At 39.2% G+C, this 21,820-nt stretch overlaps 1 protein-coding gene across 1 annotated transcript; it reads left to right on the forward strand.

The window, feature by feature from the left end:
* Positions 1–1,484: 1,484 nt before the first annotated feature.
* LOC139725503 (rho guanine nucleotide exchange factor 39-like) lies at positions 1,485–19,283 on the forward strand. Its single transcript, XM_071636590.1, has 13 exons — positions 1,485–1,619; positions 5,515–5,586; positions 6,769–6,944; positions 7,514–7,729; positions 8,437–8,555; positions 10,614–10,684; positions 11,462–11,625; positions 12,384–12,587; positions 12,993–13,226; positions 13,578–13,589; positions 17,436–17,516; positions 18,195–18,410; positions 19,044–19,283. Exons 2-13 carry the CDS (start codon positions 5,532–5,534, stop codon positions 19,281–19,283), a joined length of 1,788 nt encoding a protein of 595 aa, XP_071492691.1. The 5' UTR covers positions 1,485–1,619; positions 5,515–5,531.
* Positions 19,284–21,820: the final 2,537 nt, after the last annotated feature.

Raw genomic sequence — 21,820 nt, forward strand, 5'->3', positions numbered from 1 at the left:
TGTACACACACACACACACACACACACACACACACACGCACACACACACACAGTCAATTGAATCTTTTTAATTATACTGCATGTGTTACATTACTAGAAATATTTAATGTATTTGATGTAATTTAAACTATCACATATGTTTTAATTATCTACCTTGCATTTCAATATCACTTTCAACCCCAAATATCTCCAGCTGATACAAATGGATATATTAGTGTTTGAATTTAAACTCATTTTATAGATGTGTATAATTATGTATACACATGTATAAATATGACCTACATGTGCATGTATTTATATATACATGTATATATATATATAATATATATACATGTTATATATAAAGATATATTATATATATGTGTGTATATATATATAATATATATATATATATATATATATATATATATATATATATATACAAACAAAACATGAATACTAAGTACATACATACATATACATACATATGTATACATAAATATACATAAATATATCATATATAAATATATATATATATATAGAGAGAGAGAGAGAGAGAGAGAGAGAGAGAGAGAGAGAGAAGGGGGAAGAGAAAGGGGGGGGGGTGGTGAAGTTGGTTGACAGTGAATGGTTATTGCAAGCAAACCTAACTCACCAGAAAAAAAAATAAACAAAACAAAGAAATATTAGTCGACAAAATGTTTCCTTTGTCTGTTAGTCACGTTACATCTCTACATTTACAGCTGCAACTTGTATTGCTTACCAGTTGTTATAGGCCTATCTCTCTGGTACAATGTACTTTTGTGCTGTTTTCCATCTGCTTCTTATTCATTTTATTTTTTTTTTTTACAAATACAGTTGGCCATTTCATTTTGTCTATTCTGAAATGTAATCAATGATAAAATGCAATATGAACACTTTATCATTTTTTTTTTCATAGGGAATAATGGGGAAGAAATTCTAGTTATCAAAGAATTAAGAGACTTCTCCATCATTAATTTTGTTGGAGTGAACCAAGACCAACATTTAACATAGAAAAATCGTAAAACAAAATTTGCAATAAAGCACGTTGGATTATTACTGCAAAATCAGACATGTAGACTGGGGAGAATGTTCGTTTTAATTTATCCCCCTGGTAACTGAATTTCCCCCATATTGTACTTCATTCATTCATTCATTCATTCTTTCATTCTTTCATTCATTCATTCATTCATTCATTCATTCATTCATTCATTCATTCATTCATTCATTCATTCATTCATTCATTCATTCATTCATTCATTCATTCATTCATTCATTCATTCATTCATTCATTCATTCATTCATTCATTCATTCATTCATTCATTCTTTCTTTCTTTCTTTCTTTCATTTATTCACTCACTCACTCACTTACTCGTGTACAGGTACTAGTACACCGATAAATGCCTTGAGATTTATCACCCAATCAAAACACGTCCTCGAAGCACGTGATGACGTCACGCCGGTAGATTCAAAACAAGAAAATGTCGGGGACATCGGAGTGTCACGACTTCTGAGCGAGAGAAGACGCGCAACATTCTTTGGTAACACTCTAACAGCCGTATTAAAAGTGTAGCCATATATAATCACCTGTCATTTGACGATTTCGTGAAAATCGGAGGTATGTGCGTGTAAATGTTTGCTGTTTGTGAGTTTTTGATGTGACGATGGGAAGGGTGAATTCGCTAACAACGAGTGCAGTGCCATGATCTGTGCTGACTCACATCCACACGCAAGACGTGTGATCAACGACAACGTGTTGATCAAGACATTCAGTGTGCGCGTAGGACATGTAGATAAGTAGTGCAGTGGCTAGTCAATAGTAGCTGTGACGTTTTGATTCGATTTGATTTATTTATTTCAACACGGTAAAAAGCCTGCTATCAGCTTTGAAGCTGCTTTTCAGCAAGGCCGTGCAACGTTAGTTGACCGACAAGTCAGTCCGGGAAACCCGCTCATGAGGACCGCTCCCGCGTACAAGGACTGCCCCACCTCATGAGGACCGCCCCCACGCCTCATGAGGGAACACGCGAACACGCTTCTGAACTTTGACCCAGTTCGCCCCGCGTAAAAATGGTTAGGCCTAAACGTTAACTGTTAGTGTTATTATTATTTTTTCCAGCTTGGTTTTCCAACCTATCTGGAAAAAATACAGTATATACAGGATTAATCAGTAAACATTTTGACTCGCCTCTTCCACTCTTTCCTCCTGTTTTCTGGTTGTTTTCTCCACTTCTTTGCAGCGCTCTCCAATTCATCGCCGCCTTCTTCTTCTTCTTCTTCCGGGTGAAGTACTGACCTCTGGAAAGAGTATTTTCGTACTTTGTGCAGTGCTGAAACTAGTGTGCCACGCTGCATTGTTTGATGCTTTTCTTTGTTGTTACAATTGATGTAATATACACTATAAAAAGTAAAAAGTGCTCTTTGTGCAAGTAAAATTAGCTCCTCTTCCAACTAGATTTGACGCAGTGTCACCCCGACCAGCTGCCTCCTAAACTGTTCGAGGGAAGAAGCAGCTGTCACACTGGTCGGGAGCTGGTTCCAGAAGAGTATGACACTTGGGAAGAAGGAGTTTTGAAAGCCAGAGGTCCTGCAGAATTGTTGTCGATATTGAGTAGGTCTTCGTCCAGATGATCGTGTTACCGGGTAGATGTAGGGTGGTTCAGGTGGAATAGCAATCAGTTGATGTAAGATGCGGAACAGCATGATGACTTTCAGCTGGGCCCTTCTTTCTGCAAGAGATTGCCATTTCAAGGAGTGTAGCATTTCACTGACACTGTGTCGAGGGTGAAAGTCTCCCAGAGTAAACCTAGCGGCATGCCTTTGAACCATTTCAAGCTTCCTGATTTGGTCTTGGCAGTGAGGATCCCAGGCTGTTGATGCATATTCAAGGATAGGGCGGACATATGTCACATAGGCTTGTTCTTTTATTTTCTTGGGGCAGCCATGTAGGTTTCTCTGGAGGAATCCTCGTGTGCTGTTGGCCTTTTTACATGTGTTGTCTATAGAAAGTTCTATGTGTCTTCCAGCTTAGCTTTGAGTTAATATGTACTCCAAGGTACTTAGCATTGTCCACAACTGGAAGCTTGACTCCATGAAGAGAATAAGAAGAATGGATGACATTTTTCACCTTGTTGGTCACTCTCAGGACTTCACACTTGGATGGATTGAGGGACATCTGCCACTTGGTTTCCCACCCTTGGATGTTGGTAAGGTCTTCTTGGAGTCTGTCTGCATCCGTCTGTGAGCTAATGTGTCGGTAAAGGAGACAATCATCTGCAAACATTCGAAATTCAGACTGGACAAAACTTGGTAGATCGTTTATGTAGGTCAAGAAGAGGAGTGGGCCAAGTACTGTCCCCTGGGGCACACCAGAGATGACAGTAGCTGGGTATGAGTTGGTTCCTTCAAGCACAACCTGTTGTTTACGATCTTGAAGGAAAGCTCTGATCCAACGAAGAAGGTTCCCCTTTGAAAAATGACCACACAAACGTCTACGGCAAGCCAAATGCTCATTCACAATATTACGAAGTTAAATGTAGCGCTCGCGAACAACTTATTAGTAGATAGTACATGTACTCTTGTCAATAAACGCAAGTGTACCGATATAGGCCTAGTGATTGTATGGAGCGCATACGCAATAGCGTGATCAATTATGTCTGTCTAAGAAGCGAACAACTGACCCAGCTAATGTCATTAAATGAGAACTAGAGTCAGAAGTTTATCGCCTTAGACATACTTGTTGGTCAATGACGTTAGGCCCTATAACTAACATTAGTGATTACCATACTCCATAGATTCTCTTAAACCTCTTTGCAGACTTTGGTATGATTTGGGATAACGTCACTCACTTTCCATGCCAATACTATTAAAGTGAACTAACACATGTGTGCTGATATTGGTTCATTGAGTGAGTGTGCTTTGAATTAATGTTGTGACAGGACAGGGGCTTCGGACTAATAACCATGCTAACCATCTCACATTTGTACCGAATATTTTTTCCCTTTTATTTAAAAAAAATAACGTTAAGTTTAATCAACTGTTAACTGACGTTACAGAAAGAGTTGGGATAGGGTACAACAACGCTAACTTAATCTTTCTACGACTTGACTTTCATTAATAATGGAATAGTACTATTACTTAAACACAACTTAGACCGATGGTATCCGTCTCTGCACGTTGGGCTTCTTATCTGACGTTGCGTTGGGACATGTATGATGTATGGGGGTAGACAGAAAGATCCGTCTGTCCAGTCCAGAGGAGTCTTTTATTTTTTTGACGTTATCGCTCTCCTCCGGCCTCGGGGAGGAGATCTGTGAAGCCAGACGCAGTCTCCGCGGAACAATCCCTGACGACCAGATACAGACCGATCTTTCAGTCAAATGTTGCATTTCATTCATTGTCTACGGAGGAAAGCTGATAAAAAATAGAAAATGGAAGACTCCTCCGGACAGACACTATACTTTCTAGGCAGATTTTTATTTTATTTTTATTATTATTTTTTTTTGGGTCAAATGTTACATAATTGTATGCTTGTGGTGTCTCTTCAACTGAATTCTGTTCTCTAGTGCCATAGACTGGTTTAAACTTTCTTCCTAGTGAGCTGCATTGTAAAGATGGTCTGCCAAACATTAGTGGTCTAGTGATATTAAACTCATGTTGCTCATGGTTTCCTCAAAGAGGATATATTATATATAAACAAAATCTCAACAACCTTGCATTCTATTCAATATCATGTGCTCTGTACTGAAATTTTGTTTTAATCAATAACAATGGCTGCTGGCTGACGGCATCATGCTTAAAGGACAAGTTCACCTTCATAAACACAAGGATTGAGAAAATGCAACAATATTAGTAGAACACATCAGTGAAAGTTTGAGGAAAATTGGACAATCGATGCAAAAGTTATGATTTTTTTAAATTTTTGTGTTGGAACCGCTGGATGAGGAGACTACTACAGCTTGTGAGTCATATGCGTACAACAGTATAAAGAAAATATAAAAGAAAATTCAACATATTTTCACTTTTTTCGCATAATAAAAGAGCAATTGACTTGCCTCTTTCTAAAGGCAGGGGGAATAATATTACCCATAACATTTATCGGTAACGAGTCAGGGGAATGTGTACTTTTTTCAAAAGATGGAATTTTGTGAAATTCTCTTTATATTTTCCTTATATTGTTGTACGCATGTGACATCTAAGTTATTCATACACTGCAGTAGTCTTCTCATCCAGCGGGTACTGCACAAAAACTTCAAAAATGCATAACTTTTGAACGGATTGTCTGATTTTCCTCAAATTTTCAATGATGTGTTCTACTAATATTGCTACATTCTCTCAATCCTTATGTTTATGAAGGTGAACTTGTCCTTTAAAATCATTCATATAACGTGCATTGTGACTAACCTCAGAATTATGTCATTTTGTCATGTACAAAAGTGTGATAAATTGGAGTAGATCCCGATACTCTATTACTACTCAAAACTGAAACACACTTTCATATTTTTTTTTTCCAGGTCAATCTACAATATCAATGTCATCACCGGGGACCAAGAGAAAGAATTCAGTCGCGGCCAGGAAAAAGAAGGGTAAGGTTTTCCATGATTATCTAGACCCCGGCTTCTCAACCAATGAGTAGATCACGAAGCTCTCTCGGTTGGGCTGCAATGTCGGCCAAAAATACAATTGAAAAAACAGAAAGAAAGAAAAGATTCATACTTAATCTTCCTTGACCTCGAAAAAGATTGTAGAACCAAATTGGGCCTGTAATTGAGAAGTGTGACCCATCTAGAGTGTATACCATGGTACCCTACCCGTTTGTCGTACAGTGTATTTTTTTAACAACCCATATCAAATCCCGTTAGAGGTATTTCTGCTGTGGGAGTTAATCATTATATCCTCACTGAATTGGCAACTTTGAATTCTACTGTACATCTTTTATTTCGAGAAAGATGAAATGGGACTGGTCAACTTTTAAAAACCTGCAAGCAATTAGAAAAGATTTTAAAAATGCCAAGTTATTTTGAGTGAAGTATGCATATTAAAGGGACCGTATAGTTTTGGTTAAGACCTAATTTCGGGTTTCTAACATTTTTTTGTGAGATAATGAGAAACCTCTTATCAAATATGAAAGAGCATGTAATTCCATGAGGAATTCGACGTTTGTTTGATGAAAATTGGTTTTGAAGTGGATGAGATATCCAAAACAGAGCGATTCAAATGTTTTACTTTGTTTTTTGATGTTTCAGTTATTCCCAACCCGATTTTCATCAAATAAACTTTAAATTCCTCTTAAAATGGTATGCTCTGTACTACTTCATAAGTGTTTTCTTGGTATCTTGCAGAAAGTTAAAAACCCATGATTCTCATTTCCACCAATACTGTACCATCCCTCTAACTGATCTTCGATCCAAATTATTCTAATTCATGGATCACCCTGGCGGGTATTGAGCAAAATGATGGAATAGCCTTTTTTTTTTACGTCAGTACTGGTATAACCCATGATATGGTGTCCTATATAGTGGACTGTAAAAGCACCACTTTCTCTTGTACTGTCAATCTCCAGTAATTTATAATAGGCTTTTTGCTGAAGAATCAGAAGAATAAACTTTTGAAATGAATTATATCTTGCCTGTACCATTCCTGTAATCAAATTTTCTTCGAACCATTGCAAACCCATCGGGGGATGTGTGCATGAAATCTGATATATTTTGCTTATTTGTAAGAGTTTTAAACACCACTTTTGCTTTCTTTTCTGTATTTTCTTAAAGTGAGGAAGTCGCTCAGTTGGCGCGGGAGCAAGGAGGCGATCAAGCAAGACTTGGAGCGATTCCTGCAGGAGCGTTTCGCCCGCGGAGACAAGATGGAGCGCAAGAGGGAGAAGATCGTGACGGAGATCTTTGCGTCGGAGCGCCGCTACCTGGAGCAACTCGACATCGTCATCACAGTGAGTCTACTCGGCACTCTTTTCCCTGGCGTCTCCTCAGCCAGCTCAGATGCTTGATTCATGGGCCCATTCTCGTTGGGAAGGAATTAGCGACATTAAACATTGCAGTGTCTGAGCTTTCTATTCGCACTACAACAAAAAATTGAGAGTTGGAAGCAAACTTTTGATACTGTCATGGAGATGTGTGACGGACTTGGTGGTCTTGCTGCATGTAACTACATACGTCTGTCTGTGACAGAGTGTAACCCTGGTAGCTCGTGCATTTCTTGTGTGTAGCCATGGGGGGGGGGGGGGGGGGCGAATACTGATGGCTTGTGGGAGGCACTGACATAAATTGTGATTTTCCTGCAGTGTTACAGCAAAGCTCATGCAAGGGTAAGAATAAAATGTAGTCAGGCGTGGGATTTTTCTGGTGCTGTTTTGAGAGGCATGCAGCCAGCACAGATGCCAAACTTGTTTACCACACATGTTTATTGCAGGAAAGGTGAAAGTAATCCTATTTCAATCATTCATTAATACTACCTTGGCCCACGCATTGTACTTTTTTTCACTCTTTCTTTCCCGACCAGTACTTCATGAGACCGTTGCAGCGGCTGCGGATCGTGCCAGAGAACGACGTGCGGATCATGTTCGGCGACCTGACGGCCATCCAGGCAATCAACAAAGAACTCCTCGCCCACATGGAAGAGATGAGCATCGGGGAGGCGTTCCTCCAGCTGGCTCCGTACATCAAGCTCTACTCCACCTATGCCAACAACTTTGAGAAGGCCATGGATTTACTGCAGGTAATTGGAGGGAGGGTCTGCTCTAGAGCTGCCAGCCAGATTTGGGATTTTATGGTCCCATTTCACAAAGGTGGTTTAAATGAAATCTATGGTTTGAATTTAAATCTGTGGACTGAAACAAACACAAAATACATTGTACATACCTTTGACTTGCAACTATCAGTGCGTGATCATTATGGGATGTGTGATGGCATGTGTGATCTACACTGTAATGCGCACATTTACCCAGAAGAAATTTGCATAAACCATGGAGTAAATTTAGATCTGCCGTCATGAATTCAAGCCTGTAAATCTATCAGTTGTTATTGTTATACGTTTGTTTGTAGTTACTTTAATAGAGACAGAGATATAAGGTAGATACATGTAAATAGACGGATAGATGGATGAATGGATCAGCGATTGAATTTTGTGTCTGCATGGTTTCCTACTTTTTCTTCTTCCCCTCCTCTTCCTCCTCCTCCTCCTCCTCCTCCTCCTCCTTCTACCCTTCTTTGCTGGAAGTATGCAGGGTGCTGTGAAGCCTCCTGAGCAGGTTTAGACCAATGGAGCTGGCATCAGGCCACCACTGTTATCATTTACTCCAATCTAAGTTTCACTGCAGATAAACATGACACAAAAAGATGAATGAGGATGTTGTTGCTCTTTGGTCTGTTGCCAGGCAACCGCCTCTTTATACGTATGCCTCCATGATTGTTCCCCTCTCTCAGGAGTGGGAGTCCAAGACGTCGGACTTCAACCGATTCCTGAGAGAGCAAGAAAGCAAGCCTGAGTGCCGGAGTCTCAGCCTACATGCGCTACTCATCACACCCATACAGCGGGTGCCTAGGTACAATTTACATTGAGTTTTTGCTCTACAATAGACACATAATGCATAAGAGTGTGTGGAATAATGCTGTGATAAAGAAATCGGGCCATAGAAACATCTATCGATCTTCCGCATGAGAGTGAATTTCATGTAGCTTGTCGGGAATTGCTATTGCCAGGTCACCATCGATCTTCATGTAGCATTCTACCTTCATACTACTGAACAGGGAGGGTGCTTCAGAAATAGGATTGGTGTACTACAATCAAAATTATTCTACAGTTTTGATCTCGGAGTGCTCCAGAACAACTCATTATCCTGGCAAACCACATCAGCCAGACAAGTTTTCAGTACACTGCAAGCAAGTTTTAAATGCTGGAAGATGAATTTTTAAGCCTTTCTAACTGTTTGTTTGTTTTTATGCCTCCGCCACGAAGTGGTGCCGGAGGCATTATGTTTTCGGGTTGTCCGTCCGTCCGTCCTTCCGTCCGTCCTTCCGTCCGTCCGTAATGAATTTTGTGGACAGCGTAACTAAAAACCCTTTTGAGGTATCCTAATGAAACTTGGCATGTATGTGTATTAGGGGGTGAAGTTGTGCCTATCAACTTTTGGGTGCACATGCTCAAGGTCAAAGGTCAAAAGGTTAAGGTCAAATGCTTAAAATTTCACTATTTCCCCCATATCTATGCAATGCCTGAAGATATTTTCTTGAAACTTAGTGTATACATGTATTACCCAATTAAAATTCTCTGGTCACAGTTTAGGGTCATGAGGTCAAAAGGTCGAGTAAAATGTTGAAATTTCACTTTTTTCTCTGTATCTTGGAAATTGTTCAAGGTATCTTCATGGAACATAGTATATATGCATGTACTGACTGGCAGTGAATATCTAGGGAATTTGGGGTTCATGGGGTCAACGGTCAGGGGTCAAAGGTCAAGGGCAATACTTCAAAATTTTACTATTTTTCTTATATTTATGCAATGCCAGCAGGATTGTTTTTTCTTAACTTGATGTATGCATGTATAACCCAATAGAGATTCTCTGGGATTTTTTTTTTTTGCCAAGAAGGTCAAAGGTCAAAGATCAAGTGAAAGTGCTGAACTTACTTCTTTCTCCATATCTCGGAAGTGGCTCAAGTTATCTTGAAACTTAGTACATATTTATGTATGTTCTGCCTGACAGTGATTCTCTTATAAATCAAAGGCCAGATGAAAATGATAACAATTTACTGTTCAATACGGAAATTGCACTTTTTCTCCATACCTTGAAAATTACTCAGTGCATAAACTTATGAAAGGGTCAAAGTCAAGTTAAAGTTCTTAAATCCCCAAATACATGCTCTCCTATTCATCCAATTAAACATAGGTCAAGGAAGGTGAACATTCAATACATTTGTGACAAACATGTCATTTTAATATTTTGCCAATTTTGTGAAAATGTAATCACACATTGTCCACATGTACTATAGACCTATTAGGAGAATCATGCATTATGGTGGAGGCATACCAGTCGCCATAGCGACATATCTAGTTTTGTTTTACCTTTACGCATTCATTGGTTTTTTTTAGTGGCCATGTAAAAAACAAACAAACAAACAAACACGAACAATAAAATGTCATGATTCCACTGAAATATTGCACACAATTTTTGCTTCATGTGTAGGAAGAATGTGTTGCCTCGGTGATAGTATGACGGAAAAAAAAAATCTGTTAAGTAGAGAACTTCCTCAGATTTTTAGAAGCATTTGAAAGAGACTTTGGCACATTACCCATTACAAGACAATACTGAGAAGCGTTTATATCACTCCCCATCAGTGATGTTTCTAGTTTTGGTGTCTACTCTAGGTACATCTCTCAAGGGAACAAACCAAGAACATCAATATCTCAATTGCAATCAAGATTCTTCTTAAAATAGAGAATCATGATTACAAGAGAGATTTTTCTACTGTCTGAAAGGGGAATTATTCTTACAAAGCTACACAATGTCTGTAATCTCTAGTGTAGTGGTGAGCAGTAGAAAGTGCCATGCATGAAGCAGGTAAGTATTGAGAACTCTTTCCTTCTTATGTGCACACACTTACAGGTACAAACTCTTACTCAAGCAACTCCTCGACCACACCCAACAGAGTCATACGGACTACGAGAAACTTAAAGGTAGGCGAGGGGACACGCCCCGTAGCAACCGTCTCTGCATACATTTCAGATTCCTGTGGGTATCGTCTAGAGCAACTCTCGCTTGCATTCAGCTCCACTTCCTGTAGCAGCCTCTTCCTTGCTCAATGCATGAAATTATCATGTTCATGTTAGTCATTACATCAAGTGAACATGTTTCGTCACTAGCTTTTCCATGATGAAATACTTGTATATTCCTCTCATCTGATATTGTTCATCTATCTGTCGTAAAATTACAGTCAACTTAGATTTCTTTTATCATCCGCTGATACCAACCTCACTTTGGTCCTGAAATTCAGGCATGTGTAGAATTCTACTGGGTCTGGAAAGGAAGGAATGCCAAAGACTTCAGATATGTTCAGTCTGTGTATTTTCACCCTTTCTTTAAGTGGAGCAAGATGAAGGGCATGATTTATGCCACAAGTTTCTAGCTTCACTTGAAAGTATCGTAACTCAGTTCCTTTTATTGCAAATGAAATTAGATGAAGGCATTTTGAATCATGCAGGCTGGCCTGTTAGGATGGGTATAGATAGACAGAAAAACATACAAACCATATCCTTCATAAAAATTGTGCCCATGCTGTAACATCATCGAAGATTTGTTGGTGAACTATTTGAATATTTTTTATGTTTGCATGAAGTACACGACACTAGCACACATGCAAAAGAACTAAAAAACAACAGAAGTAAGTATATCATTTTCAGAATTTTCCACAAATTCAAACCTGTCACTTTATTGTCATTTCTGTATGATTCCAGATGCACTCAATAACATCTCCATGGTAACGCAAGGCATCAATGAATACATCCGGGAGCACGAGAACTTCCAGAAGATGCTGGACATCCAGAAGTCGCTCGGCGGGCGGGCACCAAAACTGCTCCTCCCCGGCCGAAAGTTCATCAAAGAAGGCCCACTTATGAAGGTAAGTCATCAACGTTCAGTCATCAGGTATTTCTCAGTTATTCTAAATCACCACTGTGAATTCAAGAAGAGTGGAAATACATAGCAATCATGTGACCAGAGTACGGTCAACCTCGCCTAGGTCAAATCTATTTGGACTGAAGAAATAGCTTTGTCAGTTTATGAGCGATTTGACAGTTTTATGAGTGATTAAAATCAGTAGAATATCAAATGATTTAAAAATTCATAAAAATTTCGGGATCACTATCAAAATTTAATCATCTGTTCCTTGTGTCATTATCGACTTTTCCTGCAAGTTTCATCCAAATCCGTTCACAACTTTTTGAATTGTTTTGCACACAGACACACCAACAAACGAACAAACAAAGAAGCAAACAAGCAAGCAAACAAATGGTGGCAAAAACATAATGTTGCTGGGGCGACAAGACCTTGTATCTGAAATTTTGGTGAAAATGACTTTTTTGGATTAATGGTCAGATAATCAATTAAGTGATGTCCTGTCCAAATCTTAGCTGTCTTACCCCCAGAAAGAAGCCACCACAGCATGTCAAAGGAAAGGCTCTCCCATTTGTTATAGTGCTTTGGCTGCCATGTTTTTTTACTCCCCTGAACATTTGACATTTTGTAGATACGAGGTCTTGTCGCCCCAGCGACAATAAGCTCCTTGGCGTAGGTAATTGCATGAATGATTGAAGTCAACTAGTGTGTGGATGATGTGTAATGGTACCGGCCCCCATGTATTTCAAACTGCTGCTGCAGGTCACCAAAAACGGGTCGGGCTCCCACGAGCGCATGTTCTTCCTCTTCTCGGACATCCTGATCTACGCCAAGCAAAACACCAGCCTGGAGCGCCCTCTGCTGGCCAAACCCTACACAGTCTCCGGGGTGATCCAGCTGCAGGACTGCAAGGTGGACCTGGTGTTCGGCGAGCAGCGGATAGAGGGCGCCGGAGCACTCTTCAAGGTACGTCGCCATAGAATGTGAAGTCGGTATTCAAACAATGCATTAGCCGTGCGTTTTGAGGCACATCCTGACAACAGGTGGTGGACTGGTCCTGTGACAAAGATCCCAAAATTTCACTTTCTAGCTGTCACACTGGCAAAAGATTGGGAAAGTTTGGCAGGGGTTGGGGAAATATCCATAGTTCGAATGGGAAGCTTCAAGAGAGGTTTTGCGGGAAGTTTGCAGTCACACTGGCAAAACTTTAAGATCTTTAAAGATCGCGATCTTCAAATTTTAATCCAATCTTTTGTGCCAATCTGATTGCACCTTTTGTCTCTCTGCCACTTCTATTTCAATTTATTTAAGTTATATTTCATTTTGTATTTTCATTTGAAATTTTCACCTTCATTTCTCTGTGGTCCCCAGCTCTCCTTCAACGACGATCACCTCCTCCTGTACTCCACCAACCATGACGATGCCCTCTCATGGATCGACCACCTGCAGGGCGCCATCAATACGCACCGCCGCAACCGCGCCTCCCTCCGCACCCCCTCCGCCCTGCGGCAGCAGGAGGAGGCCTTCACCAGGGATGCGGGACGCACCCCTTTCCCCTCCAGCATGCGGCTCCGCGGCCTGCGCCGGAAGCAGATGTCGGAGGAGGTTGGTTTGCGAGGAAGAATTGAATGACTGACAAAAATTTATGTAAAAAATTTACCTGTTGTGTCATGGTCACTTTTGCTGTGCAAGGAAAAAAAAAGTACAATTCAGAAATTCAGTTTTATCCCCGATCAGAGATGATAACTGGTACTTTTTGTTTTTTCCCCAGAATACTGCATTTCAAAGAAAAATTTCAAGGAAAATGCTGTTTTTCTGAAATTGTATCACTGCACTAGTCTACTGCAAGAAAGTTGAAAAAATACTGTTTTTTTTCCACCAAAAATACATCTTTTCAGACCTCCAAATATGGCAATACTGTGTACACTGGTTGGCATCTTTGCCCCATATTCATAGAAATGTGTTTCAGTATTGTTCCATGCAATTTAAAATTCAGGGTGAATTGAGCTTCTGTCATTTTTTTTTTTTTTTTTTTTTCAGAACGATACTGTGGCTTTATTGAAGATATTTTTAATTTTGCTGGAGTCCAAAGTAAACATATGGGTCAATCCACGTCAAATCAACCAATGGTGTTAACCCGACCCCCTCCAATTTTCTTTAAACTTGCACCAAGTGTGCCCCCAAGTGTCTGACGGAAGATTCTAAAATATTTTGCCCCAAGGTCAAACGGTTGCTAAGATATGGCTTCCCATAGCAACCAATGCGTGGCCAAACAACCGAGTTTAAATAAAATTTGCTATTTTTGATTGACTGCTGCAGGCAAGTTAGATGAGATACATTGCTCATATTCTGTAAACTTGACGAACTTTATGATGCTAACATGCACAATATGTTACGGCACGGATCTGACATTCGGTTATTGCGCAAGAGGTCACCGAAAATGGTGTTAAGCGTCAACGTTAATGTTTTTGGGTGCATGTTTGGAAGCTGATAACTTCAAAATTCTATTAGCTTGGAACCCAATATTATGCATATATAAAGACTCTCACTTGCTCTACACACCTACCAAAAATCGGTCAAAAAGTATGCTCCATTTTCTTGAAGGGCGCCCTCAAAGTTGGCTTTTTTCAAAAAGTTGCCAAGTTCAAGGTCACAAATCACCACTCGTCCCATCGAGGAGTGACACCAATTTTTGTGTATTAATAGACAGTTACCTATATTTTCATGGGTTACCAAAAAACTTTTGTAACCGTCATGTTTGATAGCTTTTTTATGCATTCGAAAATGGTGGTAAACACCCCAAAATCGATGTAAATTGACACATATAGGGTTTTAAGCATATTTCAAATGGTGATAAATCAGAGATGAAGTGCCAAGACACAATGGTATCTTCTGTGATGATAGTCTGTAACTAGTACCAAAAGGACATACATCACAAATTGTTTTGTCTTATTGACAATGACCTTGAAAATGCAGCTGAAAATCACAAAAAAACAGTAAATTGCTCAATTTTCCGTGACCATAATGGTGCTAAAGTGTGTTTACATCAATTTTTAGTTGTGTGCCATTTCAGTACTCATGGTGACTTTAAGCTGAAAACTGCTAATCATGTTCCATTTCTATTCTATTTCAAGCTACAAATAATATTTGAAGTCATCTCCAGATATTTTGACCTTGACATTGTTCTGAACACAGCTGTAAATTCCTTAATATTAGCATTATTCCCAACACACAAGTGATTTACAACTTTGCACACCATTTCAAACTTGAATTTCTCTCAGACAGAATGCCTGATCATATTTATATTTACAGTACTGGTAGTCTGTAAAGAGCATTTAGAGGATGTAGTATCAACTGATTTGTCTCAAATGACATTGACCTTGAAAATACAGCTGAAAATCATAAAAATTAATAATCGTTAAAAATATTTTGCAATACACATTATTAGAGCCTGGTGTTTACAGTGACTCTGAATTGTGTATGATTTTTATATTGATGATGAGTTACAGCTGATAATTGCAAATTATTTCTTCCTTTTGTTCCATTTTGAGCCAAAAATAATATCAAAAATCATATGACCTTGACATTATTCTAAAAACAGTCATAAATGCCTTTGAGCATAAGAATATATTCACAACACACATAAGATACTGCTCTACAACATTATTTCGAAATTGATTTTCTCATCGACAGAATGCCTAGTGTATGAAATTCAGAACCAGAAATTCGAAGTCAATGACATTATTAGGATGGAAGTAGTCTTGAAATTTGTTCTTTTGATTATTCTATTTGTATGGCTAAAATGTTAATGGTGATTATGCATCCATTTTCTACAGGCATACAACTTGGATAAATTGGACACTACTGTAAGTGTGTGCACTGAGCATCATAGATCCTCAAAGTACCCATTACAGACTACCTTTAGTGCAAATATCAACATGACTAGGCATTCTGTCTATGAGAAAATCAATTTTGAAATGTGATGTAGTGCTCAATGTGTGGTGAATATGCTCATTTTGAGGCATTATGGCTATTCTAAAATAAGGTCAAGGTCAAATGATATATGTACATATGACTTTTGATATTATTTGCTGCTCAAGTGGAACAAAAGGGAAAATAATTAGCAATTATAGGCTGTAACACATCATTGATATACAACAATTACACACAATTCAAAGTCGCTGTAAACACCATTTTCTTATTTTTTAATTAAAGTGTGTATTGCAAATTTGAACGAATATTGATTTTATGATTTTAAGCTGTATTTTCAAGGTCAATGTCTTTGAGACAAATAAGTTGATACTACATCCTCTAAATTCTCATTACAGACTACCAGTACTGTAAGTATAAATATGATCAGGCATTCTGTCTGAGAGAAATTCAGGTTTGAAATGGTGTACAAAGTTGTAAATCACTTGTGTGTTGGGAATAATGCTAATATTAAGGAATTTACAGCTGTGTTCAGAACAATGTCAAGGTCAAAATATCTGGAGATGACTTCAAATATTATTTGTAGCTTGAAATAGAATAGAAATGGAACATGATTAGCAGTTTTCAGCTTAAAGTCACCATGAGTACTGAAATGGCACACAACTAAAAATTGATGTAAACACACTTTAGCGCCATTATGGTCACAGAAAATTGAGCAATATACTATTTTTTGTGATTTTCAGATGCATTTTCAAGGTCATTGTCAATAAGACAAAACAATTTGTGATGTATGTCCTTTTGGTACTAGTTACAGACTATCATCACAGAAGATACCATTGTGTCTTGGCACTTCATCTCTGATTTATCACCATTTGAAATATGCTTAAAACCCTATATGTCAATTTACGTCAATTTTTGGGTGTTTACGACCATTTTCAAATACATAAAAAAGCTGTTAAACATGACGGTTACAAAAGTTTTTTGGTAACCCATGAAAATATAGGTTAATGTCTATCAATACACAAAAATTGGTGTCACTCCTCGATGGGACGAGTGGTGATTTGTGACCTTGAACTTGGCAACTTTTTGAAAAAAGCCAACTTTGAGGGCGCCCTTCAAGAAAACGGAGCATACTTTTTGGCCGATTTTTGGTAGGTGTGTAGAGCAAGTGAGAGTCTCTATATATGCATAATATTGGGTTCTAAGCTAATTACATTTTGAAGTTATCAGCTTCCAAACATGCACCCAAAAACATTAACGTTGACGCTTAATGCCATTTTCGGTGACCTCTTGCGCAATAACCGAATGTCAAATCCGTGCCGTAACATATTGTGCATGTTAGTATCATAATGTTCTTCAAGTTTACAGAAAATGAGCAATGTATCTCATCTAACTTGGCTGCAGCAGTCAATCAAAAATAGCAAATTTTATTTAAACTCAGTTATTTGGCCACGCATTGGTTGCTATGGGAGGCCGTATCTTAGCAACCGTTTGACCTTGGGGCAAAATATTTTAGAATCTTCCGTCAGACACTTGGGGGCACATTTGGTGCGAGTTTAAAGAAAATTGAAGGGGGTCGGGTTACAAATTGTCTGAAAATTGGTTGATTTGACGTGGATTGACCCATATTATTATTCTCCCGTTATCTAATTGGTTACCCTTTTGACACGTTAGGAAGGGGTCTCAGCCTAGTCGTCGTGCAAGCCATTCCTTAATATACTGATGTATATGTTTTCATACTTACTGTTATTCTTCTGTGAGGTTAAGGAGAGGTGTAAAGGAAATTTTAAAGAGTGAGTTGTCTTTGTAAGATGCTGAAGCTATAGAGCAGACGCATCTTATTATTCTCCCGTTATCTAATTGGTTAATCTTTTGACACTCCAGGAAGGAGTCTCAGCCTCGCCCACCATGAAGGACATGTTGTACCCCATGAGAAAAGACATTCTGAAAGAGGACACGAGAAAGGTGAGTGCGCCCTCGTTTGGCCTTGGAGAGAAGAAATGCTTGTAGAAAAGATCGAAAGAACATTCCTTGCTGCGTTTGCTCAAAGAATTTAGAATTTTAGAGATGCCAGCTGTTACTCTTTTTTTTTTCCAGTATTGAACTTTTTTTTTCTTCTGCCAAAAATACTGCAGATTTAATGGAAATACTATTTTCCCAAATTGTATTATGGTACTATGATTGTCAATTGCAGGAAAAATGAAAACACATTTCAACCGAAAGTGCTCCTTAATTGTCTAAATTTGACGTATATGACATGTACCAGCATTACGTACAGCTGACATAATATAAGAAATGTCAGAATTTCTCTCCTTGAAAGAAGATGTCAAGTGAAAAACCCAGAAATCAGCGTAGTGGCTTACCAGTAACTATCGCTGTTTTCACCTTTAGTGTTATGACACAATGCAGTCTGAAACTGAGCTATTAATCTACACTCTATGTCAATTCAGTCTTTAATACAATACATCAGCTCCCATACTGTATTGGCTCTTTGCTACAGCACTCGGTTTCTAGTTGCATTAAAGTGTTGTGTGATATTGATGCTGTATAGTGTAGATCAGTTGTGCAGAAGAATGAACTACAATAGCAAAGATACAATCTGTATTTCTTTTTTACCAGAGGGCAAGTAGGCGTGGCCTAAAGGCACCCACCATGCCCACTCAGCCACCCAGCACGCAGCGAATCAGTAGGAGGTGGCCCCTTGGACGTCATACGACCCCACAGCCGGAGGCCCCGCCCCGGCTGAGGAGGGCGTCCCTGCGCCCGCGTTCCCTGCCGCCCCAGCTCCCAAAGAGGAAAGTGAGGAGACTGCAGCATCGTGGGCCCCGCCCACTGGATAAGTCCCATAGGAAGGCACCAGTAAGTCACCTGGAGGGAGCCCTTTGTAGTCTTAACACTGCCAACCTACAATCTATTGACTATTGTTTGTTTGTTTTTCTTTTTTTAAACCAGACCTTTGTGTCAAGCTGCTGTCCAAGGCCACATACAAAAGTCAAAGGTCATGAAAGGTCATGAAAAGTTAACCTGTAGGACTCATCTTGTGTACACTTTTTGAATTAACCAAAGAGAATGTGGCTTAAAATAGCAATTGCCTTATTTTTGTTTCATTGGACTCTTGTCCATAAGACACACCTTTTTCTCTTTATGACACTGCTGTAGACTAATTGGAATATGGTGTACTCCCGTTATAACAAACATGGTTATAACGAAATTCTGGTTACAATGAAGTAAACATTCAGGCCGTAACATCTGCTCAATGTGTTCATAGTGTTTGTTCGGTTTTAACGAAATTTCGAGATAACGAAAGAAAACTGCCAGTCCCAAGGACTTCGTTGTAATGGGAGTCCACTGTATAATGATTACAGATATCCATAACGACAACAGTTCATAGTAGTTTCAATCATACAAGTTCTGATTCCATGCTCCATACCTCATCTAAGACAAGGCTAGAATATCCCCTTTCATTTGATCATTTCACACTTTATAAAGGAGAGAGAAGAGACATTTTACGAGGATGCACGCAGCAACCAGACGACGACTGGGAGCGACGACCCCGACTCGACCCTGTATCAAACAGCGCTTGCCGCAGACGACCAAGATCACCACGAGATCTACCCTTTGACCCCCAGCAAGGAACGCACCACCAGCTACCGGCGGGGGGAGCAGGTCTTGCGAGAGATGCCCCAACTGCCGGCTGAGCAGAGTGCAGAGAGCCAGTGCGTCATTCTCTAGGGTCAGCCTTCATGATGGTGATTGGGGTTCACATGCGATGCACACAGCGCCCTCAACGATACGCTATATGTGGAACTACAAGATGTCTTGTCTCGTCATTGATAGGATATCTTTGCCAAAACCTAGACATTTTGATTATGCTTATTTTGTCTTATTTATTTTTTTGTTAATTCTTACATCCTCCTGCTATCAAGGTTTCTTTTTTTTTTGGGGGGGGGGGGGAAGGATAGAAAATTTTGTCATGTGTAGCTGAGAATTCATTTTAATATGACGATACATACTTCCCTACGATGTTATGGTTGTTATGGTATGTCAGGACTGTTAGATGACAGCCTTTTCCCTTTTTTCTTGGATCTAGAATTAAACAGACAAAAAGGTGACCCGTGTATCTTCCTCATTCAAAGTCCCATACTTTGGCAGGGATATTCCATTCAGAGATAAACAGGATCACTGTGTCCGCTGAATGGTTGATAACAAATATTTGCAGATGTCCTGAGTTGTTTCAAGCAATCAAATTACAGGAATACTGCAAAAGTTGGAGGTGGCCATGGTTGCAACTGCAAGATGCCACTAGTCATATTATAAAAAAATTGAGAAGAGTGCAATTGTTCATAGTCAATGTCATGATCGACATCCGGAGGGAGAAATTCTGAGATGCATTTTATTATTCTTAAAGCCCTTAAAGGTATTAGCCCACATTTGTAAACCTGCAGCAATTGGTCTCATAGTTAGCATGGAGTTTGGGTATGATTGCAGTAACACCTGTGCAAAATTTCGTTCCAATTAGTCCATTACTTTCATAAAAATAAATGAAAATGCACCGTATGCATGCGTATAACGCTCGCTAGCTCCGGTCCACGTACGTACTACATGCATGCGATACATGTGTAAGTTACATGTACGTAGCTAGCCCACGCTCGTAATTCGATTTTGGGTCGGGTTGACCCGGTTTGAAAATTGATTTTAAAACGATGATTTTCTTTCTTTTATCGAATGGTATAGACAAAGAGCAACAGGTGAGGTATGTTACTGTTATAACTTGTACTTGAAGTCATATTGGACCTGTTTTATGCAGTTTTGATTTTTGTGGGTTTGCAAATGTGGGCTAATACTTAAAGCTTGATGAATGTAGATGCCATTGTTGCATTGCAGGCTATGGCAAGGCTGCACGCTGGCACTGGTCCAGGACCAGTAAAAATCGCTGTCGGACCAGTAACCTTTTCAGGAGGGAACCAGTAAGAAATGGAAAAACTGGGTACATACTCATTACTGGTCCAACAGACAAGTCGGACCAGTAGAAAAAATGGGTTAGCGTGCAGCTCTAAGACCTTGATTGTCTCTGAGGTTGAGTTCACATCTGATTTTTTATTTGTATTATTATTATCATTTTATTATCATTATTATTCTATTTTTTTTTTTTTTTGGGGGGGGGGGGGGAGGGGGGACTGTTTTCAAGTGAAGGAACTTATGAATTCTTAGTTCCACTGTGTATTATGGTACAGTATATTGCCAGGTGGAGGTTTTGACTTTTGTCCATCATTCTTATGCAAATGTAAAAATTGTAATCTGTGTACTCACGTGATGGAATAATCACAAGTAGATATTGGCCGAGACATTACTTAATTAATAATTTATTATAGTGAACTAATCAATATTGTAGTACACAATGTACCTGCATAATGGGCCCTTTTATCATGACATAACAATTTTGATTATCATTATAAAATTTGTCATAAACTATCATAGCCAGTCAGACACATTTAACTATTAAAAGTGTAGTCAACATGATATCAGCATAACAGGTTGCCTCAAAAGGGAGCTGTATTCATTTTGATATTAATCATTCATTTTGATATTATTTTTTGTGTGTACCTGGTATACAAAAAACACACAAAAACTATTTAATATTGCAATCATATTATTTTTTTTTTGGGGGGGGGGGGATTTCTTTAAAAAATAAGAATGTCATTCTACCAATAACGCATACTGCAAAGCATTAAAAAAAAAAAATTCCCCTCCCCAAGTTTGCCCGCATTAGCATTTGGACCAAGTTTACATTTAATGGACAAGAATCAATTCATTTTTCTTGCCAAACAGCAAAGTTCTGGTTGCCCTCAGCAAGTGGGCTCGTGGGTTTGCAGCGCCTGGCATAACTGCTGTAACATGCATGGGGAAAAAACAGAGACTCCAACTCTCCTGTTTTTGAGGGAAGATCTCCAACTGAAAGCCCATTTTTGCAAAATCTCCCAGTCTACCGCTTGAGATTTGATTTCTCCCGCCCCAGCTCTGTGCCTCCCGCTTGAAATGATTTCTTACTTTATTGCCATCGTATGTTGAAAAATAAGCCTGAGATAGCATGAGATAGCATTGCATCTAGAACCCTATTAAAAACTTCCAGGGCCCTTAAGCGGGCCCTGGACCCCAGCCGCAAGAAACTTCGCGCTCGTGATTGCGCACATCAAGTTGGAGTCTCCCGTTTGCTAGGGGTTTCAGGTGGGAGAATCTCCAGATCAGAAGGTGCTTGGGGTTGGAGTCTC

Source organism: Diadema antillarum, unplaced genomic scaffold (assembly GCF_040938485.1).
Source record: "Diadema antillarum isolate AM-2024a unplaced genomic scaffold, OU_Dant_1.0 seq00000048_RagTag, whole genome shotgun sequence".
NCBI lineage: Eukaryota > Metazoa > Echinodermata > Echinoidea > Diadematoida > Diadematidae > Diadema > Diadema antillarum.

What these genes read in the sequence shown, in the direction of transcription:
- LOC139725503 (XM_071636590.1), top strand. Translation starts at nt 5,532, where the DNA reads ATGTCATCACCGGGGACCAAGAGAAAGAATTCAGTCGCGGCCAGGAAA. An exon ending in CGCGGCCAGGAAAAAGAAGG is followed by an intron (nt 5,587 to 6,768) that starts GTAAGGTTTTCC and finishes ATTTTCTTAAAG; the next exon opens with TGAGGAAGTCGCTCAGTTGG. An exon ending in GCGCCGGAGCACTCTTCAAG is followed by an intron (nt 12,588 to 12,992) that starts GTACGTCGCCAT and finishes TGTGGTCCCCAG; the next exon opens with CTCTCCTTCAACGACGATCA.